The 13387-nt window shown below is 33.3% G+C and overlaps 1 protein-coding gene across 1 annotated transcript; it reads right to left on the bottom strand.

Moving 5' to 3' along the window:
- Window positions 1–3287: 3287 nt before the first annotated feature.
- LOC105325707 (nuclear receptor ROR-beta) lies at window positions 3288–12396 on the bottom strand. Its single transcript, XM_066081671.1, has 7 exons — window positions 12298–12396; window positions 9823–10021; window positions 8310–8454; window positions 7011–7636; window positions 5921–6149; window positions 5588–5812; window positions 3288–5162 (listed from the first exon to the last, which is right to left on the bottom strand). The coding sequence occupies exons 2-7, from the start codon at window positions 10006–10008 to the stop codon at window positions 4915–4917; spliced, it is 1659 nt and encodes a 552-aa protein (XP_065937743.1). The 5' UTR covers window positions 10009–10021; window positions 12298–12396; the 3' UTR covers window positions 3288–4914.
- Window positions 12397–13387: the final 991 nt, after the last annotated feature.

Consider the following 13387-nt stretch of genomic DNA (forward strand, 5'->3'; position numbering starts at 1 on the left):
TATGTATACTCTGAAACAGTTAATGATATTAATTAAGCTGGAAATCTGAGAAACCCCCAATCTACTCTCCTAAAAGTATTTTTATCCTTATATACATTAGATGTTATAGTGTAAAATTTCATATTTCTCAAGTCCATTTATCTCAGAAGGAAATTATTATTACACGAATACAATGTCAGAAAAAAGCATTGAATTAATCTGACAGTGAAGATCATGATGGTCAGTATGTTCATATTGATAATAAACAACAGGAATCCAATGCGCAGATCAGTATTAAACTATGTAACATAATTGGACATCATTGGACAACAAGTGAGGATTATGGAGCAGAATTGATGTAAAATAACACATTAAACAGAAAATCAGCTTCTTATCATGAACAATATTCTGTGTAATTTAAAATACAGTAATGTACATGTAATATACTGTAAATTTCTTATTTTACACGCAAGTACTTATTTCTTGGATTCCACGGTTTTGTATCAAATCGCGATAACATAAAATCGCGATTAACAATTTTTTGTTATTACTTCCTATAGTTTGAAACTCAGTCTGAAAAATAAAAGCGAGATTTTAAAATCCGCGAGGATTGCCTCACGCGATTTTACCCAGAAAATAATTCCTCGCGTTTAATTAAAAATTTACAGTACATGTATATGTATATTAATTTTATGCATGCAGAATATTTTAAATTAGGCCTAACTATAAAACAAAGAAAGAGAGGGATGTAAATTGTTACCAGTAAGCTAATATAAGTGTGGGCCTTAACAATGACTTAATACCTGTCAAACACATTAGAGTTGACAATTTATGGATAGTGGCTGATTGAAGTCATGACATTGACATTGAAGTCATGTCCAATGCATCAATAATGCCCCAACAAATTTGCAAGATTGCATGGTCTCTTCGCTGTGAGTTCTGTATACCGGTACATGTTTCTTTATAGTTTTACAAGACAACTTACAAATTTTTAAAGTACATACATGTACATGTATATTGCGTTAGGTGTAGGGTTTTACCATGACATTTTAAGGCCTGAAAAAATTTCCATTTTAGGAGGTAAGTAAGCAACACTGTCCTGTTAATGTCAATGGAGATAAATAAGACCCGTGTACACCATATTCCCAAAAAGATTATTGATTTTAAAAAAAATTAATTTTTTTATTTTAATCAATTTTTTTTTTAATTTCAATTTTGACCACCAAATGCATTTGAAATTTTCTTACAAAGGTAAAAACTGTAAAACCCTCAACCTGTTTCAAATTATGACTTACATGTGTAATAGATCATTTATATAATGGCTGACACTTTAAGTTAATTTGCACTTAATGATATTAATTATTAAACCACAGAAAGATGATAGAAGAAAATAAATTTTAAGTACCCATATTTTACAGTTAATTCCATTGTTTATTGTGGAAAACAGTACTGTTTACCAAAATAATGAAGGTGTACCATAAAACATACTCTTTCAAAACAACAAAGAACATTAACTCTTTTTTTTTGATAAAATAAATACTGTGGAATCATTAATTTTCGAGGGGGGCAATTTTCGTGGATTGCTTAAGTTTTACAGGTTCGTGGGGAAGTAATTTCGTGTATTCTCTTAAATCTACAAAGGAAATATGTCTTTATTACACTAATGTATTAATTCGTGGGTGATTTTATTTCGTGGATGAGAGGTACCCACGAATTCCACGAAAATTGAGCCACCACGAAATCTAATGATTCTACAGTAGCAGCTACTAAAAATACCACTAACTGTTACAACATACATCAAATAAACAACTGATTCGTTGATTTCTACAACATAACAAAATAAAAAATTGTGGCAATCATTACTTTTACAATTCATATTAAAAAAATAACAATATATACTGGTAACAGAAAATTAATTCACAGAAGTTATCTAATATATGTCTAATTGCTGAATGTGTAATCATGAAACCATTTCAAACACTGTGTAGCAATGAATATGAACTTGATCTTTTAAGCATGATTTAAGTGCAAGTTATACAAAAATCTAAAATAAATCATACTAGGGATCCAGAAACAAACTCCAATTAAAACTATCTACTGGATCACATTTAGAAAATTAAAAAAAACTGGAATATCTTGACAAATGAGAACAACATGACCTTGACCTTTAACTGATCTATAGAAATTGAAGGTCATTTTCTAGGTCATCAGACTTATATAAGGAATAAGGAATCATTTTTTGAGTATTATGATAATTTCGGTCGGGGTGTGATCAAATCCAATAAAGCCCGAAGGGCTTTGTGATAGATTTGATCACACCCCGACCGAAATTATCATCTCATAATATTCAAAAAATGATTCCTTATTACTTATATTTATATGATTTTAAGCCATCATACGATTATATATTTAAATATAAATAAGCAAACCCCGCTGGCGCCTCGATTTGGCGTCATTTGTATTATGGGTTATATAGTACAAAATCGATACGTAGTGTTATCACAGGCAAAGACACTGGAAAATGTAAATATATCAAGTTGAATACTTATAATTTTATCAACTTAATTGATAAAAAGCCAGGGAAGAATATATAAAGATGATTATACAGTGTGTAGCATGTTGAAACTCTGAAACAAAAGGCATGCACAGCTGATAAACTCTGGACACCAGTCAGTCAAGACTTCTATTTGGACACAAAGCAAATTAATTCTTTACTGGAAAGATGGACTATATCTCGATCCCTGACAAATCTTCAGAGGGATGCAAGCAAAACAATGCAAACACTGAACTTTTAATTTTGTATAAATAAAATTTTCTATATCAAAATCATACAGTAATTCTTTTCTTACATAATTATGATTGTTATAGACAAATATTTACATGCATCACAGCCAAAATATGATAATTACATTATCACGTTTAAGTGATATTAAAATCACAATACAAAAGATGAAATATAAAAAAATGTGTGGGTTTTTTTAAAGGAAAAATGTTCACGTATATTTATACATGTACTATACACCCTCAAGTTGGTATATATTAATATTTGACATCGATAGACCTGAGAGCTATAATTGTTTAGGAATAAGGTTCACCAGGAATAATAAGATAGCTGCTTCTATCTGTGAGAGAATAAACACATGTTCTTTTTATTTTAGTAATAAAACAATGAAAAGTTTCTTATGTATCAACCATGATAAAACAGCCTATCATAATTACGCTATAATTTGTATGCAACTCTATCGTAATAAAGCAAGTAATAAATCTAATCTGTTAATTACAAGTAATGTGCATTTTTTTGATGTAAAAAATATAGAACCAGAGACCTTAAATAAGTTCAAAGTCATTAACTCAGATGGAATGAAAATAATGATTAATGGTATCTCCAGAATTAATGCATGTAATATCAAAATCTAACATAGTCTTGAAAAATCTGAAGAATGAGAATAAACATTTAGTCTAGACCCTTGCAGAGAGAGAGAGAGAGAGAGAGAGAGAGAGAGAGAGAGAGAGCATTGGGGGTTAAAATAGGCAAAATATAATGTTTTTCACCCAAACAATATTAACTGATTGCTTTTCGCGTTGGAAATTAACAGATACAATGAAATCACCCAACCTACCGGTTTTAGAAATAAAATATATAGTAAATATTGTATTCATAATATTCACATAACTAGCATTTTTTACAACTAATATAATCATTGATACCAAACAGATATACATCATTGTATATTATACCATGTTTTAATACACATGGAGAGAAACTTAATTTCTAAAAAAAACACTTCTATTGGAATAAAGAATTTACTCTAATAAATTGTAAGAATGAGCAAACATTTGAGTGCATGAACACACAACAAACAACAAAATTAATGCAACATAAGTATAGCTAACAGCTGCTATTTCATTTATATAAATATATCAAGTTATTTTTCCATAGGCCAAGCTATGGATTTATAATAAAAATATGGCACATGGATTTTTAGTTTTCATGTAAACTTCATAATGACATCATAAAGAAAGAAAAAATGGATTTCTCTAAAAACATACATATTGTATAATCTTCTTAAATCTGTAAACAGTCTAAAGTGTTTCCATTTCAATTGCATGCAAACTATTCTTTATTTGGTAGTGACAAGAAGCAAATTAAGGCAAAAGTGCAGAGTCAAATACTTCATTAATATCACAAAAACAAGAAAAATATGCATTGCTTCTGCAAAACATAAATGCATGTACATGGACATCCATTTCTGATTTTATATAAAGTGACGGAATCAGAGGTTCAATATGGCACCTTCATCAGGGCAATCAAAAATAAGTCTACAGTTATAACAATGTTTTAATGATCCTTAAAATTTATCACAGAAGGCTAATCTTTGGCAGTCAAACAATCATATAATTTGTAAAATTGCAAAACACACACCAGTGTGGCTCACCTAATTATAATAAAAATATTTTTTTTTCATTATCAAAGGCATCATTGCAAACTTTTATCCACAAAAAGACAGCTTATTTACTCAGATGTGGGGATTACAAAACAATGGCTTTTTCATGTTTTTTGAGGAAGTGAATACTATGTATTCATTAACAGTTAGTACAGATAAAATACCCATTTTCAACAATGATTTTATTCCTTTGTGATAATAGAAGTTGTTGTGCCCTCACAATGAGGTTCACTCCTCAGTGAAAGAAGCTCTGGCCCTGCCATCACCAACTTTCCTCAAGTCAATACTCGGCCTCAAGTCTGAGTTTTTACCTCAAGTTTAAGCACTTTTAAGGATTTGAGTTGAGGATTGAGATGAGTGATTTGAAAATTTTGGTGGTGGTCGGGCCTGGTGCCCTAACATCAAGGTTTCACTCCTTACTAATACACGTTCTAGTAACAATGAGGATCACTCAAGTTCTGGTAACCTCAAAAAGATGTTCACTCTTCATTCAGTCATCAAAGAGCATAGACAGTAGTTCTGGTGCCCTCGCAATGAGGACCTTGTCCTCACAGATTTTGCGATACACAGCATGGTACTCCTCACTAATTCCCCTTAGCTTGGTCAGCAAGCTGATGTAGGAGGAGAACTGTAGCCCCGCCCTCTCCCCGTACCGCCTCTGGAGTAGGGACATCATGGTTTTGACAAGTGTAGCTTCTATTTTCTGTACAGATTCTGGGGACTCAAGTTTACAACGGTCTGCAAAAAACAAAGTATGGTTACCGATTTAATGCTTCCTTAAATTTAGCTGTATTCTAAATCTTTTACCTTTGGGAAACTTCAATATTTTTGATAAATTACACACTTTTTTAAAGCATTGTCTCTTTTAGGTAACCATGAAACTCAACATTTTGTTTCTTGTTTTCAGGGCACATTTTACATTCTACACTTCTATTAATAAAATTATATAACTGTGATCCATTAAGCACTTGGTCAGTTGAGAAACATGATCAAGAAATGCACCTGTCCAATACTTTTTTTAAAAAGTCTGTGCCAAGACTCAAAGTGTTCAATTTCTTAAGGAACCAACGGGAACCTATAAGTATACTAATAATTTATCTTTATCAAATTATCATCACTTTTTATCAACATCATTATGGTAAATATATCCAGTTGACATTAACCTGTTGACATCAGACACAGCGCCAGTAGTGTGGCGTGCTCCTCCGTTGTCATCTGTAGTCCTCTCAGATCGTAAGTCAGTTTCCACCAAGATCTCAACATATCCTGAGGGAGGTATGCGCAGGCGTCAGAGAGATGTGCAGCTCGACCCGAGTATGAGATCATCATCTCAGTCTCGGGATCCTTAGCTCGGTACTCAAGGCTAAGGAAAAAGTCTAGTCGAGACACTGAAAATTAATACAGAATACATCTAAATTACTTCTGTTTGTTAAATCAAAGAATGTTTTGCTCTTTCTCAGCTACATTACATGTATAATGATCATTATATTTCTAACCTTTTACTAATGTAGCTTTGTCTCTTGCAGAAAGCTCGTTAAACCCTGGAATCTCGTTACTGAAAGCAACATAGTCTGCCATGGCTAATCCAAACTCTTCTCTTCTTCTGCTTGAGTTCTGGGTTCGACTATCCACGTCCAAGTTTGTCTTCTCAAAAATCTCGTTGTATTCTTTGGTAGGAATCGGGTCAAGATTCCCAAAAAGGTTCACTTTATCTTGATGTCTTGCCTACATTGATACACAACTTTGTTTTTGGTTTGCAACTTAGATAAAATGACTTGAGACACAATTAGTAACTTAGATGAAATGACTTGAGACACAACTAGTATCTTAGATGAAATGATTTGAAACAAGATTGAGTTCCGTAGTTGGCTATAGTATTAGAAATGCAGTTTATATATATCTCATTTATTATCTTTATCATTCAATATTAACAATCAATATTCCTTTCATAAACAGAAGACCATATAGATTAGTATTAAGATTAATGTTTTGACATGACATATAATCCCTACAAACTCATGCTTTCATGAACAGGTATAAGTTACAAAGATTATATGTACACATACATTAAGAAATTTCAGGATCTAAATCTAATCCTAAATTTCCTATTGATCATTTTTACCAGAAAACATTAAATCAAATGATTGCTAAATTAAATACAGACGTCTACAGTACCGATCAGACTCAACCTAATACCAGAGCAGACCCCATCTAAACCCAAAGTTTACCATCATGGTTTACTCCGAGTCTGCTTTTTTAAAATTTGGGTCCACTCAACTTTTACTTTGAGTTTACACGGGGTTTGCTTATAGGGTCCACTTTACGCACTGAAGTAACCCATCTTATATCTTATCATCTTAATGCCGCAGTAATTCCTGCCCCTAGTATATTCCAAATACACATGAAGCATTTGCTCTTAGGGGTATACTTTTGATCCGTTTACTCTCTGTGTCCACTCTGGATTTACTTTAGGTCGACTCTTGTAAACCCATAGCAAACCCCGAAAGGAAACCCAGGGTTTAGTTGGGATTTACTCTCTGTTAGATTGGGTTGCACTCTATATCCAAATTTTCAGTAATTACTCACAAACCCTATATCTAGTCTGTTCCTTATCTCCTCATCACTGAGACTCTGTGTTATATGCTGAAGATGTTTGTAAGCCTTCATCAATGCCTCGACAACTTCCTGAACATCTGCAGGCAACTCGGAGTCCATGGGGGTGCCGGTATTTCTGGGTGTCTGTTTCCCCTGAGGCGAACCCTCGGCACTGCTGGAAGTGTATTCAGTTGGATAGTCCCCCGAGTGGGCTGCTAAACTGGATAGTTCAAGCAGCATGGCCTGCTTACCAGAACAACTGTGGTCCAAGGAATTCTGGAGGCGCTCACTATAAAGCATGTCCATTCTGCTAGATGAACATGTATCTTCACTATAGTCATTCAAATTGTGTTCACTATCATGTATGGATTCATATGGATCATATCCAGTTCTTCCCTCAGTTTTAATGGATTTATCTGGATTGCATTCTGAATCTTCCAGCTCTGTTGAGAATTTCTCAGAGTTATCATAATGTCTACTGTCAGTTTGGAATGATTCATCTGGATTGGATTTTTTATCCTGACAAGTCCATTCATTAGTTCTGGATTTTTCGAGCCGTTTGAATTCCAAGATCCGGTTTGTTCTCTCTGTCAATGTGTAGCGGCCTTGTCGAACTCCTATAACAATTCAAACATACACATGTATAATGCATTATTATATCAAAAAAAATTTATAATCAGAGTGATCATGTATGCATACTTAAACCAGTTTTTAACATTTAATATTGTATACATTAGTGAACATATTTTCTCCAAAGGTAGAAAAAGACTTGTCTGTATGTATAGTAATTCATAATTATGAAACATAGTCATCCAGTTATATACAAATGATAAATTTAAAAATATATATAACTATAAAAACAAATGTTATCATACATCATGTGTACATATAAAATATTCTACTACTGGTCTGATCTGTACTTGACATCTAGCAACTTACTACGTGATATCCAACATATCTAGTATCATAATGTCTTAATCAATCTAAATCTTCAATCTTCATCCTCAAGCCTGACAAATCATATATATCTGGAAATTTTTAAATTGCCATGCAATGATCAGGGTTGTCTCTAAGATCCGGGGGGCGAGGAATTCCTCTGCCTATAATGCCTTACTTACCCGGCTATTATTGCATTTCAACCACAATCTAGCAACATGTATAAGCTAGACCCCCAGAGCCCCTTCTAATTGTTTATTTCTTCCTTCTACTTCAATTTTTGGAGACAACCCTGAATGATATTCTAAACATGCTAAAGTCTAACAGATATCTGGAAGTCTGCTAAAGACTAACCTTCTTTAGACATCCCCAGGGTGAGGCATTTTTTCATGCGACATGCGGAGCAGTGTGGACCCTTAGATCTGATGTCAAGGTCACAGTTCCAGCCCTTGTCACAAACATATGGCTCCTTCCTCTTCAGATATCTTCTGAAGAAGCCCTAGGGGTTTTTTTTTAGTTAATAGTTAATGCAAGTACCTGAATTAATTATATATTTAAGATGATAAAATGTTGTAGGTCTCATACTTGTTGAGTGTAAGGCTATTCACAACTGCACATAACAACAACTACATGTAATGACATTTGTAATTAAAATACCAGTATGCACTTAAGCTTGTATAAAACATCCATCATTTCTGTATGAATTAGATGCATTATTTCACGCCCCAATCTAGAATCCACACAGGGAGATGATATATTATATACATGTATATAATTATATAACATTTTGGAGATTGCTTTGAAAATGTTTTACATGTTTTAATGGACTGTCATGCTATACTTTTATATTTTGAATCTAGAGATTGCAAATTGTACATGTTAATTATCATACACATTCATTTTTTTTATATGTTAATTAATCAAATTCTATTAGAATGTGTCTCTGTGCACAGTTGTCTAAAAGACACCTAGCAAAATAAATACACATGTACAAACACACATGAACTTTTCTGCATTTAAAAACTGGTATTATATTGTGGAATCATTAGATTTCATGGTGGCTAAACTTTCGTGGAATTCGTGGGTACCTTTCATCCACGAATTAATAAATTAGGGTAATAAAGTCATATTTCCTCTGTAGGTTTAAGAGAATACACGAAATTACGTCCCCATGAACCTGTAAAATTTTAGCAATCCACGAAAATTGGCCCCCACGAAAATTAATGATTCCACAGTACTGGATAAAATTGCTATCAGACTGGGATATTTAAGATCAGAGAACCCTAATATTTAATCAATTGCCTAGATAATCAAGAATGGCATTCTGGTGAATCTTTAAAAATTGGAGCGCAAATGTGTTTTGTAGACTTCACCTTGAAGTTCATTTTTGTAAATACAAGCAGTCACAACAAATCCATTACAGTACTACAGTTCTAACTGCTATAATAGTTCATGCTTGAAACAAATTCAGTCATATTAACTTGTTGAACAGATTACATGCATATGAAAAAAGGAGCATTTATCCTCGGTCCTCCATTTAAAATGTTACATATACCTGGGTGGGGTAAATAAAATATGACTATCTTGTTTACATACACGTACATCATTATGATAATTATATATGAAAATAATATCCCTCTAAATCTTAATCAAACTGTGAAAGATGTGAACAACGTAATAATACCAAAGATAATGTACGTGTGAATCCACTGCACAACATTTAGACTGTGAGCAGATGCAAATAGAACTCAGAAAGACTTGTTCAGTTTAAAGACCCAGGTAGTCTTATAAAAAAAAATGTACAAGTACATGTAAAACAGTAATGTCCTAATCTGACATACAAAACTGACTATCTCTAAATTCTCACCTTGCAGGCCTCACAAGTGTTGACCCCATAATGTATCCCCGAGGCCTTCTTCCCACAGATCTTGCAGGGGGGCAGGAGGAGGGGGAGACTCTCCGGCAGGTACTTGTCCCGCTTCTGACCCAGCCTCTTGCTGACCTTGCGTTTGACCTGGTTCTTGTGGACCACAGGTCGAGGGTCCTTGGACATGTTGAAAGTAGTCCTGAAGCAATTGACGTGAAGAATTGTAAATACAATATTGCGTGTCAGGCTAGCTGACATAGAAAACTCACACCAGTCTTATCAACATCAGGTTATCTCACTGGGAAAATACAAGCACCTACGTAGATTTTATCTATTTATAAACATGTGGACATAGTAAAGCTCATATACTTTGTTGTCCTTCTTTGTGAATCTGATATTTTATCCAGTTTTCCTTGGGTTTAAATTAAATTGTTGGGTGTGCAGGTTTCTTATTTGTCATTTACAGATTTTGAAATATTTAGAAAGACCTGATACCTAATTTTTTTACTAAGTTTAGTATGGGCAGGATTTCAATGCCGACTTTCCATAATTGTACATATGCAACACAAAATAATAAGCATTTACATGTACATGTATTTAATAATAAGTTTTAAAAAGAAGCCTGAACTTGTCAACTTGAGAACAAAATTGAGGTACTATACATATAAACTCATCACTACAGAAAAATTAGATATCTATTGAAAAAAAAAATAATATACTTAAGATAGGCATAAAAATATTGTTTGGATTTGTATCAAAAATATTTTACATGTATATTTGTATATAAAATGCTGATATTTTATGTCAAATTAGAACTATATTCCCCTCTTATTGCTTGAAATCATACTGTAAGCATAATTACCTTTTTTTCAAATTGTATGCATGCATGATTTGATTTTAATTTATTGATGCATTTAATGATTACATGTAATTATATCATTATCTTTATCTTTTTCTATGATGAAAACTTTTTCATATATCTCTGGGGCCCTTATAATGATTGAATAAAATCATTATTATAAGTATTGTGATGCAAAACCCTGCATATATTAATTGATGTAAGTTTTAGCTACTAGAGCTGCGTTCCAAACCTACATGTTGTAAAGGAAACAGTTCTTGGGGTATTTCAGGGTCATGTGTACTAAATGACAGTATAAAATATTTACATTTTCAACACAATCCAATAATGAAATTAATATTTAGAAGATATAATTTGAATGGTTTCAAGGGCTTTACTTGAATGATTTATTTTCTATCAAGGTATGAATACATAAAAGAGTTTGTGCATTGGAAAATCAGCCATAATAGAGTGCAAATAGCATGATCCATGGGGCATCTTATCCACTCTGCTATCTATGACATAGTAGTATATATATATGTGTGTGTGTGTCATAGAGAGCAGAGCTGATAAGATGCCCCTGTGCATGATCTAAACTAGACAAAGTTTAGACGGTAACCATCTCAAACACATGTCAAAGGGCCCTGCTTAAATAATGGACATTAATTAAGAGGAAAAGTGAAGTCAAGCGTTAACAGTCAACTGGTCAACATGATCCAGGTAAAAAAAATCTCACTGGTAAGGTGTTTGCATTGATAAAATTGTCTACTCCTGTGGAGGTAGAAACGGTTTCTGCTGCGCTTGCCCCAATTGTCACAATGTAAAACATGTTACATTCGGACTGATTCCGGTGCCAAAAGTAATAATGTCAATATTTTTCGTTTCACTACATATTTCATTGAAAAGCAATTTTTCAAAGATTTTTTCGTTAAAAATTAAGCAATATGGTGCAATTGTTAAGAGACTTAGACTGATTTTAGAATTGTTCTAGCTTTTTTGCATCATATTTAAAAACCCCCAGTTCGATGATTTTTCGGCTTGCATATTGCAATAGATTTACACATGTAGTAAAGCTCTTGAAAAATATCTTTGTGTTATGTTAGAAGTATTAAATTTTACAAATGAGTTGTCAAAAAAATGTTTCAATGTACAGATCAAATAGCTTCCTGTGGGGTACAGTATACTGATGTATGTCAAACAATTAAGAGATGTTTGTAAAACACTAATGCCCCCCCCCCCCCTCCCTTGGACACATCTGCGAAGAAGATGAACCTAAACTGCAAAAGTTAAACCTCTGCAAAGAAAATGAATAGCAACTGCAAATAATTGGAATTTTTCTATGCCCAAGGTGCATTACTCTGTCGAAAATGGCTCGATCGCACCCAAAATAATAGAACTTGACCTAGGCATTATTCTGATATGCATGTATACCAAATTTCATTTCAATATGTGCATCCTCTGCGAAGAAAATGAACAGAAACTGTTGGTGGACAGACCGACCGACAAACAGCAGCAAAGCAATGTTCAATACTGAAGATAGGGAAAATGAAAAAAAGAGTATGACATACATTGGGCAAGCATGCAAGTAAACCAATGCTCTTTATGTGATAGTGATGAAATATATGACACGAGCTTACCAGTTACAATCGTTGTCTCCGACAATTGGTAAATCGCAGCTAGTCTTTAAGTTTACGAGTTTCGATTTAGTGTATCAAAAAACAGGAAATACATTAGGCCTAGATAAAACGAAAAATAAAACTAATACCCGTCGAGATTAAATTCCCGGGTAGGTTTTAAAAGGTCAATTATTGTCATTTTACATATGATTACAAAACATTCCTTAGAATTGTATAATACATGTAGAACTATTCTATCGAATTTTCTTCTGAGCGCATCTTAATGCATGATAAAAAAAAAAGTGATCATCAGAAATCTTGCTCTAGCATGTAAAATTTATTTATGGAAAGTCAACGTACGTCACAGTGAACATCGAACAACCACATTATTACTTATAAGGTTTGTTACTGCAAATTTCTGTAAACAGTCAGTTACAAACCGAATAAGTGTTTTATTTTGTCGAGGACCTAAAGTTTGATATGCATATGTAAACAACAAAAGATAATACCTAACATATTAGGGCCTAAATTCATAGGCTTATTCTCTAATTTTGTACCTTTCTCGCCAGTCGTCTGTGCACACCGGGATGCCATTGTCTATATAGAGGATCGTTTCATTACGATACAAGTTTATTTGAAAAAATAAAACATAATTACAATTGTTGCCTAATTACTGAGGGGAAAAAATGAATGAAAATTTGAAAGCAAATCTATTTCGCACAAAGAACAGATTCAGTATATTCACTATAGGTGTTTGACTGTGCACGTAGTGTTCAAAAACACCTCTTGGTTCTTCCATCTACCAACCTCTCAGGATTCATATTTTGTGCAATAGCAGTTGTTGCCCGGAAAGAATTTGCCGTGAACTCTTTAGTAGATAGCCCTGCCATGACTATAACCTATTCAAGTATCCTACACTTTATAGATACCGTTGAGGATTCAATTGCATTGTAAGGGGATTTTAACGAAATGAACACAGGGCCTTCCTGACCCGTGTCCCCGTGTCCTTTCTATGTTATCATACAGCGTTTGCACAGGGTCAATTAATTTTTAACAGACTTGCTTTTGTCACTTTCATACAATCTTTTTCAAATACAATGTTTTTCATGGT

This window comes from Magallana gigas, chromosome 4 (assembly GCF_963853765.1).
Source record: "Magallana gigas chromosome 4, xbMagGiga1.1, whole genome shotgun sequence".
Classification (NCBI taxonomy): Eukaryota; Metazoa; Mollusca; class Bivalvia; order Ostreida; family Ostreidae; genus Magallana; species Magallana gigas.